General features: G+C 51.2%; 1 protein-coding gene across 2 annotated transcripts in view; it reads left to right on the top strand.

Annotated features, from left to right (window-relative positions):
• PRKG1 (protein kinase cGMP-dependent 1) overlaps nt 1–15,134 on the top strand; it is a 520,194-nt gene that overhangs the window by 24,886 nt on the left and 480,174 nt on the right. The window contains exon 1 of one of the 2 annotated variants that reach the window (XM_059821042.1): nt 12,583–12,893. The exons of the other annotated variant lie outside the window; for it this stretch is intronic. Coding sequence (XP_059677025.1) covers nt 12,583–12,893 — 311 coding nt within the window. Of the gene's footprint in view, nt 1–12,582; nt 12,894–15,134 lie in introns of those variants that run through there. 2 annotated transcript variants of the gene reach the window in all.

Consider the following 15,134-nt stretch of genomic DNA (forward strand, 5'->3'; position numbering starts at 1 on the left):
GCATTTAGTAGTTACAAAGGAAAAACATTGCATTGATTCAAAGCTTTGAGTTCAACTAATCGGTGTTAACCGAGATTTTAGGACTGGAAATGGTCATTGTCCAAATGCTCTGTCTGCATTAGTCTCCTGGGTGGATGAATAATGCCTAGCCTCAGGAAAACGGGGCTTTTCTTCCACAAAGTTGCAACTGGTTGCGTTGTAGACAGATAATTGATTTACGCTATAGGCCTTCATATGGAAATACAGACTCTCTGACTCTTCCTACTTATTAATAAAAGTGGATATATTCAGATTTGGTTCTCTTTTTGTGTGGTTTTTATTTTCCCTAAAGGCATCGTGCTGAAAACGTGTCTAAGACTCCTTATTTACATGAGGAGACATCTGCCATCCTGATTCCTCGAAGGACTTTTCAATAAGTCTGTTTGGATCTGAAGGAAAATCTCTCGGAGGATTCCTGTTTTCCTCCTGCTACTGTTTTGTGAAAAAGCATTGTTTTTCTCTGTGAAGGTAATTCTTCGTTAGTATTGAATTTAAATGGGTACAGTTTGTTATGGAATTGGAAGAAGCCTGCTAGAATGGGTCAATGAGAGAGAAATTTAAGAAATCCTTTCCATTTCCCAGGATGAAATGGAAAGGTTTGGCATTTACCTCTGCTCTGAGCTTTCCCCACTTATCAAGGCGTTACCGAGACGAAGTGACTTCTCCACTGGGAATCTCAAAACCTGCTTCAGCTCTAATGGTTTTGGTGTAACTTTTTAATAGGATGCATCAATATGCAGATTTTATTTGCATATTTGGGGTAATTGCAAAGAATGCCTCAAGTAAAGGAAGAGGAGAAGCAACAGGTGAGAAATGGACTCGTTTCCATCAATGAATGTGTGAGAATATTATTTGAGAAGAGGGTTGTGTCGCGAAGCGGAGATGACGGGTGAAGTTCCCACTGCCCTTGTGCATGCAGGTTCGTGGAGGTGCTTTAATACTCCCTGATGTTTCAAATCCAGCTCGGGTTGTAGGAATCCGGGAACAAGAAATGATTATGGTGTATTGGTTGTTGCTTACGCCTTCAAAAGAGCACAGCTTGCAGAATTTTGCTCATTCGTAGGCTGTATATCAGACATAGGGTGCACATCTCCAGCTTCATCTCCTGGTAGATATTTTGTGGCTTATTTCACAGAGATAGCGCAAAGATATTTTGGGGCTTTACCTCAAAATCATGCCTGTTTCTTCCAGCATAATTAGGTGGGCTAATAAAAGGTTTTACCTCTCTCTACAACGTAAGCTGAGGCGTGCTTTAACTTATTCTCAGCTAGACTCTGGGCTGACCTTACTTTGGCACCAAAGAATTGGGTACTGTACCGTTTCAGCCTGAGGATAAATTTATTTCCCTGAATCTCCTAATCTGTTTGGGTTTTATTTCCCTTTTAAAAACTTTATTTACCCCATCTCCTGAGTGTCCCCTACAAAAATATATAGAAGCTTGAGGGGAAAAAACCATCTATTTAAATCCTCCATTCTAGCGGGGCTCCTGTATTGATTCTTTCCCCATAATTTAGACCTCCATGCTCAGCATTTGCTGTTCTGCTGCCCAATCAATACCAATCCCGTCTGGAAATTACCTTCATGTTTTTTAAATAAGAGTTTGCTTGCAAAGTTTGACTTGACCTGTACATCTGAGGAGTTTGGGAAGGGTTTTGGTTTTGAGATGATGGATTAATTGCAATTGCAGTGATATATGTGTATGCGTATGGTGGTATTAGCATGAGCTATTTTAATTTAATAGACTTTTCTGAGAGTTTACAAGGGAATATAAAGGGAAAGTAAAAACATCCAGACTCCTGAAAATGGAATCATTTAAAATCTACAGAAATGAGACTGACTACAGAATTGTGGTATATAGTGAAAATGAAATGTCTTCCTTATTCAGGTTGGTCTTTCAGTTGGTCATTAATACAAAAAGATAGAGATTTTTAGGTTTACGTGTCCTGACTTTGATGTGCGTGTTTGGAGTTGTTGCATGTTATCGTATTGGCAGCACGTACCGGGTATTGAGCCAAGAGCCAGGAATTGGTGCGAATCAATGATCTAAAGGTTCCTTTATAATGTCTATTACTGAATCAAATAATTGAGTCAAACTTTCAGCAAATCAATCTATCTTTTGCGTCTCTGTAGGGGGAACACATAGAGGTGCGGGAAAGAAAACCCACCTAAATTGTGACATCTGGTCTGCTGGGACTTGCAGGTAGAGTTGTTATATCTCTGAAATAATTTGCTTATCAAGTAAACGGAATATTAAGAAGGAAGAAGGCTGTGAGTTTGGCTACTATAAGGGACACATAGACAGTACTGTGCTTTTATAAATGCCCACTCTTATGTAAATGCGCCCCTTAGAATGCCATACATTCACTTCTTTAGAGCTGTAGTAGCTAACCCGAGAAAAACTTGCAATATTAATCCTATCCTCTTGCTGAGAAATAGAATAGATTAATATATCAGTGGGAACTTAAAGCTGAGTTTGAGCAACGCTCTTGGCTCCCACGGTCTCCTTTTTTTTTTTTCAATGCATGCATATTTCTGTTTCTATATTGCCTTTTGATTGAGTGTTTTGGGGAGTTTTTTTGGTTGGTTTGGGGTTTTTTTGCTGTTTTGTTGGTTTTTTGCGGCGACGTTGATTGAACAAGTATTTGGTGTGAGGTTTGCAGCCGTGCACCTCAAGCTGGGAGAGCAGGGCGGTAGAGGGCGGCAGTACTCCTTGTGTTTTGTGTTTTCTCCTCCTAAAAGAAATGAGAATTAAAAAGCAGGGGGGAAAAGGAAGAATGTGGAGAAGGCTGTGCCTGCTAGAGCTGCAGGCCGTGTAGGGGAACAGAGCGGGGCCAAACACCCACCGCGCGGGGAGGTGGCACACGGCGCTTCCATGCTACGTCATGGCCAAATCATGAGCTGAAAACAGTTGTTTTGTTGACAGTCGTGGCTTTTAGGCAAAAAAGAAAAAGGAAAAGTGTGGGTTTAAAAAAAAAAACCCCAACAAACTGACGTTTGTGTATCTGTAAAGGAGCAGGGGGATTTGAAATTTGCACTCTTGTTCCAGGGAGCAGAAGTGTAAAATACGTTGCCTTCCTGTCCGCCACAATGCAGGTTTTTATGCTGCATGCCAATATTGATCCTTCCTATTCTAACAACACGAGACCCTTTCACAGCACGTCAGATGCTTTGAAGATGAGTTTGTATGCTGAGCTTTGCACATACGGATTGCATAAATAAGGGTATGAAGAAATTGCCCTGTTGCTTGGGCCAAGCTGTTCAAGTAAAAGCATAGATGATAAAGCTGCAACACAAATAGTTCTCGCAGAGAAGTAGCCTATAAAAGGTCAATACCAACCTAGAAATCTTTCTTTTCTACAGCACAGAGAAGGAGACCCAAAGTGCACGTTGCCTTTGCCATATCATCACTTCCAAAGGATTTTTCCTTCGAGGTTTGAGGAGGCTCCCGTGAGTCGGTAGCATAATTCCCCAGCAGTGAAAGTTGTGCTGTTCTCCACCTGCAGCAAAGATTAGGAGGTGGTGGGGCAAACCTTCCCAGCATGTTTTAGGGTGGGGAAGAGTTCACAGAATCATTAAGGTTGGAAAAGTCCTGTAAGACCTGTAAGTCCAACCATCAACCCAACCCCACCATGCCCATTAAACCATGTCCTGCAGTGCCACGTCCACACGTTCCTTGAACACCTCCAGGGATGGTGACTCCACCACCTCCCTGGGCAGCCTCTTCCAATGCTTCACCACTCTCTCCATTAAGACATTTTTCCTAATATCCAGCCTGAACCTCCCCTGGTGCAACTTGAGGCCGTTTCCTCTCGTCCCATCACCTGTCACTTGGGAGAAGAGACCAACACCCACCTCCCCACAACCCCCTTTCAGGTAGTTGTAGAGAGCGATGAGGTCTCCCCTCAGCCTCCTCTTCTCCAGACTGAACAACCCCAGCTCCCTCAGCCGCTCCTCATCAGACTTGTGCTCCAGACCCCTCACCAGCTTCGTCGCCCTTCTCTGGACACGCTCCAGCACCTCAATGTCCTTCTTGGAGTGAGGGGCCCAAGGTTGCATAGGTGAACCTTCCCAGCATGTTTCAATGCATGTTTTAATACTATGCAATGGAGAGGAGTCAGGGTCAGAGCAAAACCAGCTGGAGATGGAGCTGGAGTCAGAAAAGGCGCTGCAGCCCCAGGTTTGCACAGCCCGACTTGCCTGCGGCTGGTGAGGAGATGTGGTTGCACGTCCTCCTCCGAGAAGGGGTAGTGGCCGTGCGGTGAGAGCGAGGAGGGAGCCCTGCACCTTACCCAGGGGTTTAGCTGGTGATTTGAAGCAGAAATTGTGCAAAGGTGAGAATAAAAGTGCTGCCCATCCCCTGATTCACCCAACGCAGCAGGGCAGTCAGTTGAAAGACGCTGGCAATGCTTAGGAAATCAGAGGAACGCTGGCTTCTAATGCTCTGATGAGTAGAGCAATCAGTTCGAGCAAACACTGACAAAGAGAAAACTGGGAGCACAAACAATTTTGCACACTCCGAGAGCCCAACCTGATGAAGTTTCCCCAAGCACAAATAAGAAAGAGCTGTAGAAGTCAGTGAAGCGCTGTAAAACCTTTGTGAAACCCGATGTGAGCCCCTGTTTGCAGATTATGCCTGGATGATTCATGGATATTTCCTTGGTACCTTAACGAGTCTGGGTCCTCCGTGGGACGCGGCCATTTATTCTGAGCTTTCAATGATCACAGGGGTCAACTTTGAGTACAAACCTTTTCTGGAAATGTTTCCTGCAAGGAAGGGTTTAGCATTGCTAGAGTTGCGGACATAACCATGGTACTTCAGTAAAATTTTTCTAGTTGCTCGGGACATGCAGATGTCAGAAAAAGACTTCAGAATAAATTCTAGCACTTAGCTGTTTCTAAAAAGAGAGGCAACTTTCAGTGCAACTTATCTTTAAGAAACACCAGTCTGTTGGCCAGTCATGTAAAACACAGGCTGAAAATCTGTGCTTCGTGCTTATTGTTATAAATACTTGAAACATTCAAATAATAATTTTTAATAAGCAGAGGAATTAATTTGATTACATAAAGAGACAGTGCACTTGTTCACGATGCATTAATCATAAAATAACGGTAACGCGCTGGTTATTTTCATATCGGTGGTAGCGGAACATGTGTTTATTTCTAATCCAATTTCAAATATAAATGAATTGTTTTGAAGGTTGGATAAATCAGCCCAACAGACCGAGGCAATTATGGTAGGTGAGTGGTGCATTACTGGCAAGGAGAGATAAGAAACACTGCAGGGTCCAAAAGGGTGATGAGAGGGAGCACCTGGAATTGCAAACACTCGGGGCTGGCAAGTCCTTTGCTACCGTTAAACCCGGGAAGTTAAGAAATGGCAGCTTCAAAACCAGACTGTAGAAATGAGCTGCTATTGATTAAAATAATTTGGGGGGGGAAACAAGTCTCTTGCTGTTCGTACCTTCCTGAGTACTTTGCTTTTCACCTCTTGCAACCAGAGAACCGTGACTAAAAAAATCAGCAAGTTGCGAAAGGCAACGGAGATCGGAGAAAGGAAAAGATGTAACTGCGTGCTAACAGCTGATGAGTTTAGCTGTCTTTGCGTAGTGTTTTAAAAGCGTACCATGAAGAATCGCAGCCTGGCTCACAAGACAAACCTCACTTTTGGTCAACACAAGTTTTTACCGGCGTACCGCTGAATACCGGTGCAAGAATCACTACTCCAAAATGCGTCCCTAGAAGCTCTTGTTGCTAGTTAGAGTCCCACATAAAGATAAACGAGAGATGATCTCACCCAAAAAAGGTTAGTACGAGCAGATGAAGTCAGAAACAAAGGCAGAAAGCTGGATTTGACCCCAGATGTCCTAACACCCCATTGAGTTCCTGATTGCCTGGACCGTGTTAACACGGTAAGGTAAGATCTATATTCTGCCCAAGCGCCTTTCCCAAGCAACTCAATGCAAAGGTGACACGCAGCGTGTATTAGGCAGCTGTAGGTTTTCTGGCTGTGTCAACAGCTTTGTAAGGGTCTTGCCTCTGAAAAGTGAGGTTTGGGAAACTTTTGGTAGCCTGTGAGTGTTGATCGTTCGATGACTGAATGCATCGCAGAGCTTTTCGGCATTAGGATGTTGTCCCTGTTGTGTGATCAGGCTGGGTTGTTTTTGTCCGCAGGCAGTAACCCCACGCCGTTTGGTGCGTGGGCTGGGTGACGGATGAGTCGTCGAGCTCTCCCACCCCTTCACCGCGACACCGAGGTATCGTACAGCGGGAGGGGGAACATATGTTGAATAGTGAAGATAAAAGGGTCTCTGAGCATGGGCTGTCCCGAGCGGTGAAACTCTGGTTGACGAGAAGTGCAAGGAAGCTGGCCTGGCTACCCGAGCCGTGTCTCCATGAAAATCAGTGGCCTCAGATCCAGCACGTGGCTCCCACCTTCCTACAAACGTTTCAGCTTCTCCCAATCTCACAGACACGTGCGTGAGAGCCAGAATGAATCTGTTTTTCCAACTACGTCAACTGAGTTGATGTTTTCTACAAACTTTACCTCCATTATATCCTGTATCTCACGGCTCCAAGGCTAGATCTGTATCCTTACATTTAGTTTAATTGGTCCCTGGGTTCATTTGCCGGTAGCTTAAGGCTCAAAGCAGAAGAAAACTGCTTTTCCAGGGCTCTCCTTGTCTAAAGGCTTCTTTTGCTCTACATAGTCAGTGCCTTGGGACTGCTGAGAAAAGCAGGGGCATAGTCAGTGTCTAATTGTAGTAACTGCAAAACAGCACTAAGTATTTATGTTGGCAGTTTTCAGAAAAAGTTGCTGCTTAACATGAGCCTAAAGAGACTTCTTAAGGCAGCTGAATCATTTTGAAGCCGCTTCTGACTTAATCCAGCCCATGGGAAGACGTGTCTAAGCTCTGCTGTGGCTGACCTTGCCGGGCAGTCCAGCCCTTTCCAGCAAGTGGGAAAAAAATCAACCAGTCACTTGAGGTGTGTATAGACAGGAGGGATCAGGATTAGGGGACGGTGGTTCCCACATCTGACCTGCCTGGAGATGTGCTGCTATTTGCAGCTCCTATCTAGGGGTGCACAGAAAATGAGTTTACTCTTTCCTGGAGAAAGCCCAGCCCCAAAGATTTCATTTAGGCTGAGGATATGAGAAGGTGCTACTGGGGAGCCCGTAGCATCCCCTCCTACCCCTCGGGGACTCCCAAGCAGCTGAACCAGCACTGAAGTGAAGGGATGCGGAGACCCGCTGCCACCAAGTGCAATCATCTGATGGGGTGAGCTGTTGAAAATCCATCTTTCCATGCCATCATGGGGAGAAAAAGCCTGGCTTAGAAAGACGTCTTTCAACTCAAGCGTGTCAGATGCGTTTTGGAGGGCAGAGGATCTGTGGTTTCTGTAGACCCGTAGGCAGGGCTGGTGTGAACAGGGTCTCTCGTCAGTGGGGAAAAGAAGTCAGAGGGACTGTTTTGGTTGCTCGAATGGAAGGAAAAAGCTTTGAAGGGCTTGTTGTGAATGTGTATTCAAGTTCTGGATATCGAGAATAATTTATTGTGCCATTTTAATGTAAAACTCATGTGCCGCCCATAAAGATGACTGATACTCTTCTGCTGTTTCAGCTCTGCAGCCCAATCAGCAGGAACCACAGGTACAGGCTTTCCTCCAGCCTGCAAAAACGATGAGGGGAGGGTTCTCTCTTCCCTCGCCAGTGCGTTAGGTCCTTTGTGCCGTCTATTTTTTCTGGGCAAAGGGCCCACGAAGGAGAACAAGAAACTTGAATCTCGAATCTGATTCTGGCACATGCATCGGTGCAAATGAGGGGAGGAGGGCTTGAAACCACCGTGTTATATGGATAATTCCGTGCTATTATACACTCATAATGTCTCATCCTTTTGCCTTGCATAACACGAATATTCATTTTTGTGTTATGTATGCCCCTAATGTGATAGAAAAAGCTAAGCATGTTACCAATTGCAGTACAGCACACTATTATTTTTTTCTTGTCTCTGCCGTGAATGGTTTTTTGTACCATTAATAGGTCTTTGGGTATTTCTTTTTCTTCTTGTGGGCTCTACTCCAAATTATCCTCATCCTGGGAGGACTTCCTAGGGCAGGCTGGGGCCCTTGGGTACTCTTTACAAGAGTTTCTCACTGATAACGAAAAGAATCTACATACTAAAGGAAAACCCTCGAGATAATCCAGTTGAGATGTTGATTTGACTTCCAGCACTCAGGAATCAATGGGGTTTAAAAGACAGAATTCACTGCAAGAGTGCCCAACCCTGACTATCTCCATCCCTTCGGTGGGGAGGAACAAATGGGTTTCAGGTTTCATTTTTAGAGGCTCCAGAAAGGACCAAAATAAGGAGGAACGTCCAATGTCACGAGAAAATAGGGCTTATTTTCGGAGAGAATCGGGGCTGAAGCACTCCCCACAAGCTGCCGATTCCTGCTCCTTGGCCTTGGTGAGGCTTCTTTGACGCGGTAGTTCCAGCCTTATCCCCATCCTTGGGGGCTGAATTATTTTCCAGCTGCCCCGTGCAAATCCATAGGTCGCCGTGGCCCCAGAAAGAGCTACCAGAGGTACTCTGTTTGGGGCAAAAGGAATGGCCAAACGTGTCCTAGGGAGGAGTCAGATGTGTTCGTGTTTCAGTAGGTGGCACTCCTTCCTCTGCCTCGGGGACTGGCGTGAATTTTGGGTGCACGGTGGAATAGCTGGTAGCATCCCACGGATGAGACGCGGTGACTCTCCAGGGTGAACTGCAACTTGAGTTGGTTATAGCATGCTTTTTGCAAGAGTTCAGCTCGTGCATGTGCTGCTTTCCTCTAGGTCTTCCTGTATTTTTAGTCTTTCCTTCTTCACGTCATAAAGGTGTTGCTGTGAATACGCGCGTAGGGAACGCATTCGGCTTCGCAAGCAGCTGTGTGCCAGCAGCGGGTAGAGTCCCGTGGGTCACGCACCTTCCCAAACCTGCACAAAGCCCCGACCAGCAGAGAAATACATCGCAAAATCCAAGCGGTCCAACTTCCTACCACAGGCTCATCTGTTCCCATAGATATTTTGGGAAAAGAGTAAGGTGTGGATTGGAGTGGATCAGGCAGAGAAAAAAAAAATGCTTCCAGGAGGAGGAAAATGTTTATGCATGTACTCAGTGATGCATCTCCAGCTTCTCCGTCCGCGCTGTCCTGGCCGGCTGTAGCAAGGTGACATTTGCCTGTCAGCAATCCCGCTTCCTACCTGAGCTTTGATTGGCGAGCCCGGGGAGACGTTTGCAGAATAGAGAGCTTTCAAATATGTTTTTAGCTTGGAAGATGGCAGCTGAGTGGGTGCATTTGGTGACAGATGATCCTTAAAAGGTTTAGAAGCAAAGGCTATTAAAACCTAGGAGCTGCGCAGAGAGGAAATATTGTGAGTCTATCGGAGCCTGTTCGAAGAGAAGAAACATCCCTGTTTCGTGCAGTTCCCACCAGCGAGCCCCGGCACGCGGTGTCTTGGGGCAGAGAGGACGCCGTCTGCAGATGCTTTTCTTTTCGGCTTCCTGCTTACTTGACATCCAGGCACAGTATCGGAGTGGCCGCATCAGAAAAAGGCTTTGGGACGACTGTAGCCAAAGGCTCCCTTAACAAACCGCAGGCAGCTTCGGCCCGTCCTCCCAAAACCCAAGCCAGTTGGTGCATTCCTGCCATTCTTCTCCCTAAAGCTGTTTCTTTCCATTCGCTGGATCAAGAAGACAAAGCAGCTGCTCTGAGAGTCTGAGATTTTTTTATCGGGAACTTGAAGTTGAAAGAAAGGGGATCAGAGGATTTATTTTTATCGGAGCGGGGCGGTACCCTGGGATCCCTGAGATTACACGCCAGCTGGTACCAGGAAAGCCTGAAGTATGAATTGCGGGGAGGAGGTCTGCACTCGCCCGATGGTTTCTTTGGGAGAGCAGTGAATAGTCAAAAATGGGCCACTGCTGACTGCCTTCCTGCGCCAGAACCCGGCTGTCAGTTTGTGAAGCCCTTTGGGCTGCTTCGGCCTCATCCTTAAACCAGGGAAGACCAGCTTTAGACTTGAGAGCTGCCGATTATAGTCCCAAATCTAAAACCGAGCCATAAAACATCTCTTTAGACCTCGTGGGTGTTATGAAAATCTGCTTCCCACCTGTAAATAAGTATTTTCTTCAGCTATACTTAGCTAAATTCCTCGCCAGTTTTATTTCCCGTAATTTCTCACGGTTTTCTCCAGATCCTTTCTGATCTAGGTGCTGTTGTCTCAGTCCCAGGCCGTGCACCTCTAATAGAAACCGAGTAATGTGGCTTTACTGCTTGTCATTGAGAAATTACGCACGAGTTTCCCCCCAGGGCTGTTATTCTTCTAACCGTATTGCCGTCTCCCTCGTCCACAGGCTGGCATCGCTTCTGTAGGGAGGAAAACAATAAAACTTTAAGCATGTCGGCCGAATGCTATTAAAATATTTTATTTATCGTTGATTTCTAGTCTGTAGGCAGCAGGAGTGCATCTATTTAACGCCGGTCTTCTTTAAAATGGAAATGTGCAGGAGGTATTTGGTACTTTTTTTCCTAGCGAGTTATGCAAGATTGAAATGGAGGGAATATACAGTAAAAAAATGCTGTCTGAACAAACTTAAAGCGCTTCAGCAACCTGTGAAAACAACCAGGGGACGCTGCTTGTGCGCCTGGCACATACGCATCAAGAGGACTGAAAACGGAAGCATTTTACATAAGGCAATTTTTTTTTTCACGTGCATCTCAACAAGCACAGGTTAAAGACATTGAAGAACCTGCAAAGCCTCGTGCTTATGAACAGAGGCCAGGCCCTTTCAAACAACAGCGTTGAGCAGGGAGCAGTTGTAGTTTTGGGGGTTTTTTAATTTATTTTATAATGACCATCTGCAGGTTGAAAGCTGGAACTTCGACTCAGCCAAGCGCCAGTATGTAACAGTAAAAAAAAAAAAAAACAAAAACCCCAACCAAAAAAAGCTCAGTCCCATAAACACAGTCTCTCTCTGGATGTCTCTCATTTCCAGCTCACGCCTGAATGAGAGGTCTAGACACACTGCTAACAGCAGATAAAAACACCTAGGTACCACCCACCTCCAAAAAATATATCCGTGGCTGCATCCTACCTCTCTCCTCCCCAAATCGAACTCCCAGAGAGGGAACTAAAGCAGCTGCTTCCGCTCCCCTGAGAACATCCGAGCACGAAACCGCGCGGGTGCCCCACTGCTGCAGAGCCTCTTTGCGGGGCGCCTAGCTGGGCTGCGGGGGTTTGTACCCCTGACTCCTCCAGACTGTGCAATCTCCTCGGGAAACCCCCAAACCAGCTATTTTCTTGCCCGCAGATCCTTCTTTCTGCCCCGGAGGGCCAAGCCCGGGAGCCGCCTTGTCACGGCGTACATCGCTGTCCCTTCCGCGCTTGGCATGGCGGGCAAGACAAAAGAAAACGGAGCCGTTTGGCACCGAGGGCTCAGCTGGTGCGGCTCATTGATTTGTTTTTTGGTTTTTTTTTTTTGTGCTGCAGACCCGTGGACTGTATCGCATAGGTAGAACCGGCGCGTCGCGGTTTGCCGGCACGCAGAAAATCCTAGCGCACGAGGCGTCGCGCTCGCGTGCTGGGAAAATCCTATTGTGTTTGGTAGGGCAGAAACTGGCTTATGCTTTCACGTGGGTATTGGAGTGACACAGAAAGTCTGTTTCCCGTATTTTAAGTTAGGGGTTTTTTTTTTGGTGCTCTAAGGCCCACATGCCGTGCTTCCAGGCTTTTCCAGGGCAGGTGTACTTGACCGATATTCGCGTTAAAATCTGGGTTTTTGGAGCCCAAAGCTTGCTGAGACGGAGCGGGAGCCATGCCAGGCACCGGCTTGTGCGTTCGCTCGGGGAAGACAACAAAAATTGGCTGTTAAAAGAAAAAAAGAGAAAAAGAGGAAATGGGAGGGAAACTGGGCGAGTTCTGCAGGGAAAAAGTAGCCCCCTTGCCTGGAGCGGAGGACGGGAAGGGAGAGGAGCAGGGGACACCCCCAAAGCGGGCCGGCAAGGGCAGGGGGATGAGCCACCTCCCCGGGGCTCGGACCTGGTTGATGGCCTCCGCCCGCAAAGGGGAGGGGAGCCCGGGCTCGGCACCGAGCGCTCCCGCAGCCCCCGCTGGGTGAGCCCCGGGGACCGGCGGCGCGGGGCTGTGGGCGGCGCGGGGAGCGGCGGGGCCGGGGAAGGAGGGAGCGGGGAGTGCATGTGCATCCCGGCAGGCGCCCCTGCCTCCCTCCCCGCCGCCTTCCCTCCTTCCCTCCCCCTCTGTGTGTGTGTGTGTGTGTCTCCCGCTCCCTCTCCAGCCTCGCCTGACGCAGGCGGATCGAAATCGCCCCTAACAACCCGGCTCCGGAGCGCGGTGCCGGCGGCGGGGGTCCGGCGGCGGGGCCCCGGCGGGCAGCGGGGCCGCGCCGGGCCGGGGCGGAGGGGGGGGAAGTTGGCCCGAGCGCGGGGCGGACGGCCCGGGAGGGAAAGTTGCCGGGAGAGGCGAGGGGCGAGAGCGGCGGCAGGACCATGGGCACTTTGCGGGATTTACAGTACGCGCTGCAGGAGAAGATCGAGGAGCTGCGGCAGCGGGATGCGCTCATCGACGAGCTGGAGCTGGAGTTGGACCAGAAGGACGAACTGATCCAGAAGCTGCAAAACGAACTGGACAAGTACCGCTCCGTGATCCGGCCCGCCACCCAGCAAGCGCAGCAGCAGAGCGCCGGCACCTTGCAGGGGGAGCAGAGGACCAAGCGGCAGGCCATCTCGGCCGAGCCCACCGCCTTTGACATCCAGGATCTCAGCCACGTCACCCTCCCCTTCTACCCCAAGAGCCCACAGTAAGCGGGCGGAGGGGGGGGGGGGGGGCTCACCCCGGGTACCCGCGGGGAGCGGAGCGCTCCGGGCTTCGCTTCTCCATCCGCCGCGCTCAGCCCCTCTCGCCCCCTTCTCCCCTCGCTGCCTGCGGGGCAGCCGGCGGACGCCTCTGCCCCCCCCGTCCCCGCTGCCACCGCCCGCCGCGGAGGGACCGGGGAGGGGGCGCGGAGCGGAGCCCCGAAGCGCGGCCGCCCCGGGTCCCCGCAGCCCTCCGGGTGGCCCCGCTGGGCGCGGGGTGGGAAAGTTGGGAGCTCGGGGGCTTTGGGGGGTGTGTATGTGTGTGTGTCTGTGACAGGAGCGAGCCCCGAGGCGGGGGGAGAGCCGCGCTCCCCCGGCCCGGCCGCCCCCCCCCATCCCGCCGGGGGAGGCTCGGCGGCGAGCTCGGGCGGGGGCCAGCGGAGTTCCCGCTGCCGGCGGGTTGAACCGGAGCGCACCGCGGCCTCGGGGGCTTTATCGCTGCGGGAGGGGACGGGAGAAACCCGGGGGGGGGGGGGGGAGCGGCGTCCCGCCGGGAGCCATTCACGGCGGGGCGGGCAGGGAAACTTGGAGCCCGGCGGGGTGCAGTGCCCGGGTCTCCAGCAGCCTCCTCGCCGCCCTGCCTGGCTTCTCTTGCCCGGGGGGGTTGGTGTTTTTTGGGGGGGGGGGGGAGGAAGGAAGGCAGGGGCTCATCGCAGTATCCTGCTGCGATGGAGGGGGGGAGCGGGAAGGGAAAGTTGCGGGGAACCTCGGCGCCCGGGAGATGCGCTGCTCTGGTTTCACACTTGCCGCAGACGAGGCGAATTACAGCGATTTAATGGAGAAAACGGAGACCTCGCAGGAGCGGGATCACCGCCCCCCCCCCCTTAGTATCTTTTCCTAGCCGAGAAATCGCAATGCATGTGGTTCAGCACTCCTTAAGGGGGGAAAAAAAGAGGAGGAAAAGAGATTGTCCGCTGCCGAGGCGCCTGGCTTCGTGTGCGAGCACCGGGGGGGCGGCAGGAGCCGGCCCAGGGCTCCCCCCCACCCCCCCGCTGCTGGCGGCAACCGGGGCTCGACCTCCCCCGTCGCCGCGGCCGGTGGGCGGACAAACCCGCCTCCCCTGCGCGGCCGACATCTTCCTCGCCGAATTAAACGGGAGCGCTGGGGTCGCGGAGGGTCGTTCGAGCCGTCCCGGGTGGTTGGGGTTGTTCTCGTTTTGGGTGGGCTTTGGGATGCAGGTCACCCCCCCTCAGTCGCTTAGTGAGGGCGCATGGCGGACGGGGCCTCTCGACGCTGTGTCGCTCCAGCGAGGCCCCCTCCGGTGCCCCATGCGGGACCCCGCCGGGGTGCGGGTTTACTCCCGGGGCGATGGCGGGGCGGGTGGCGCAGCTGTGAGGGACGATGCCCAGGTGCTCCCCATTGCCCTGACTGGGGCTATCAGCGCAAGAGTTCCCCGCCCGCCCGCCGGGACCCCTTCGTCTCCCCCGGTAGGTTACGGGCTGAGGCTGAGGCCGGGTGGTGCCGCTGGCCCTGCCCTGCCCGCGCAGCCTCGGCCCTTCCCGCCGCCATGGCGGGGCCCCGCCGTCTCCTGGCAACCGCCTCCCTGGGCGGGCGGCCGCCATGGGCCGGGCCCCGCCGCCGCCTCGGGACCCTCGGCCTGGCGGGGCGGCGGCTGCCGCCTCTCCTGCCTGCCCGCTGCTTCCCCCCCCCCCCCCCCCCCCTCATTCCCGCCGCCGTTTTTCCACAGATATTTTGCCCTTTTAAGGCGAACGGCCGCGGCTCCGGATTCAAAAAGGCGGCGGGGAGAAACTGTGGTGGGCCAGAAAAAAAAAACAACCCACCCCAAAACACCCCCCAAAAGTGGAGACCGGGCTCTGTCAGGCGGGGGGGGGGCACGGCTCCCCCGTGAGCAGGCGGCGGGTGGGCCTGTGCAAGCCGTGGTGTGTCTGGTAAACGTCTAAGGGGGGGGATAAGGCGTTCCAGAGGCATTAATTTCCTCAATTAAACCGTATCGCACCTGAAAAGGTTTATTTTTCTGTCAGGGGTGTGCGTGTCTTTGCCCCTTGGTGCCTTCGAAGCGTGAATTGAGCCCCCCCTCCAGCTCAGGGAAGCGCTGCAGGTTTCGGCAGAAGGAGCCTGGAGCCTCCGCCGCGTAGGGCGAAATACGTAGGAAACCTGGCGAAGCCTTGAATTAATCTTTTCCAGCCTGAATTTTAATTGCTCGTTGCGTAAATGCCTTGTCCTAC

This window comes from Gavia stellata, chromosome 9 (genome assembly GCF_030936135.1).
Source record: "Gavia stellata isolate bGavSte3 chromosome 9, bGavSte3.hap2, whole genome shotgun sequence".
NCBI lineage: Eukaryota > Metazoa > Chordata > Aves > Gaviiformes > Gaviidae > Gavia > Gavia stellata.